Here is a 1,705-nt window from a genome sequence, read left to right as displayed (position 1 = left end):
TCAAGAAAAACCCACATCTTCTTTAAATTTCCTTTTTTATTCGAATTGTTCATGAATCACTTTAAACAAATTTATATTTCAAAATGAGCTTATCTGTCCTTCACTTATTTTGCGAGTATCAAATAGACATAATACCGTTCGCTTAAAACTAAGATTGCTCGAACTCAACTTCAACGGAAATCGGTGACTCCTCCTTTACTTCTGGGTTGTAAATTTTTCCCGCAGCAATCACAAATTCTTCCTCACAGTCCATTATGAAGTACAAGAATGGCCGATTAACTACGATTGACTCCATTTCCGACGCTTCAGACGTGCGACCCTGTGGATTGGAGGCAGTGAGAGCATTCTCGCTGCTACCACTCTCATTAACGCGTACACTAACAAATTGCACTACTTCATCTACATGCAAATCGGGGTCAACGGAGAACAAACTGAGATCAGATTCTTGACGTGCGAAAAGCTTTTTCAAACCAATGCTCTTCAGCATAGCCTCGGAGCGTGAAGTTTCATCGACTTGGAACTTGGGCATTGTGATACGCAGCTCTTTCTCCTTAGCAAGCGATTTGGCCTTCTTAAGATCTTCGGGTTGCAGCTTACCGATTAGTGAGCGTAGGCCTTCCGTTTCATTCGGCAGCACAATCATCATTGCATATTTTTTATTCTAGAAAAATTAGTAATTTAAATTCACTAAAAATTCGAACAAAAGCTGTAGAGTTGCATTAAAATTTACCTCATAAGGCAGGCAGAATGCTTTTGCATTCAAATAATCCAATTCAGCAACGTGAAACTTTCCTTTCGTTTGCATCATAGGTGCCTTCATCGCATCCTCAGCTGTCATGAAGAAGAAGCTATCCTCATCCGAGACTACTGGACTAAATGTCTTAGCCCACAGACCGGCATAGTACAGGCCATTGAAGAGCAGCATTTTAGTCTTGGAACCAGCATCGCGACCTGTGATGGAGTTAGCGCTTAAGGCATGTGCGATATCCTCCTTGCGGAATAGGCTACGTGCTCCTAGCGCCTTTGTGAAGAATAAAAATACAAAAAAAAAGTACTTAATTAGTAAATTAGTTAATTTACATTACGTAGTGAAATTGCCTTACCCTTCGTACCGAGCTTATGTGCGACTCGAGTGCAATCATTATCTCGCCCACATTCTTGTTGGCCGTATCAAGCGCGCTCTCTAATTTCTGCAGCGGCAGTGTAACTTTCTCTGGCTCATTGGAGTCCAGCACCTCTTTGATGGGTATACTACCATCTTGATCATCGTCGTAGTGCTTTTGCAATTTCTCCTCCGAATGCACAGTCTCATTGTCTTCGAAATTTAAGTCGTCCTCTCGTTTTGTAATATCCTTCTCCACCAAAGCGTCTTCTTGTTTGGGTATTTCGGCAATATCTGTAGCTTCAGTCTCCTTTAATTGCTCAATTAACTCACCAATCGTGGTAGTACTTTCTGAGGTTTCAGTTGGCTTCGATTGCTCGGCTGCAATTTTATCAGCTTCTTGCTTCGTCACAGCTTCTTTTTCCGCATCATTCTTTTTGATTTCTTCCAATATCACCGGCTTTTCTACATACTGCTTGTCTTCGACAACACGATCGAACTTTGATGCTGCCTTGTCGACCACCTCTTCGCCATAGGTGTCAGTCTGCGTCTGCGTTTGCGTCTGTGTTTGTGTCTCTGTGGCTGCAGTGGCCAAATCAGCAT

The 1,705-nt window shown here is 42.2% G+C and overlaps 1 protein-coding gene across 1 annotated transcript in view; it reads right to left on the bottom strand.

Moving 5' to 3' along the window:
- Positions 1 to 34: 34 nt before the first annotated feature.
- The window catches only part of LOC118737889 (serpin B13-like), an 8,247-nt gene continuing 6,576 nt past the window's right edge, over positions 35 to 1,705 (bottom strand). The window contains exons 3-5 of the mRNA XM_036468701.1: positions 1,104 to 1,697; positions 731 to 1,021; positions 35 to 661 (exon numbers count right to left, since the gene is read on the bottom strand). Coding sequence (XP_036324594.1) covers positions 149 to 661; positions 731 to 1,021; positions 1,104 to 1,697 — 1,398 coding nt within the window. The 3' untranslated portion in view covers positions 35 to 148. The remainder of the gene's footprint in view (positions 662 to 730; positions 1,022 to 1,103; positions 1,698 to 1,705) is intronic.

This window comes from Rhagoletis pomonella, unplaced genomic scaffold (genome assembly GCF_013731165.1).
Source record: "Rhagoletis pomonella isolate Grant_MI unplaced genomic scaffold, Rhpom_1.0 Rhpom_scaffold_00004, whole genome shotgun sequence".
NCBI classification, from domain to species: Eukaryota; Metazoa; Arthropoda; class Insecta; order Diptera; family Tephritidae; genus Rhagoletis; species Rhagoletis pomonella.
Note: the sequence above shows the minus strand (reverse complement) of the source record. Positions and strands in the feature narration are given on the sequence as shown.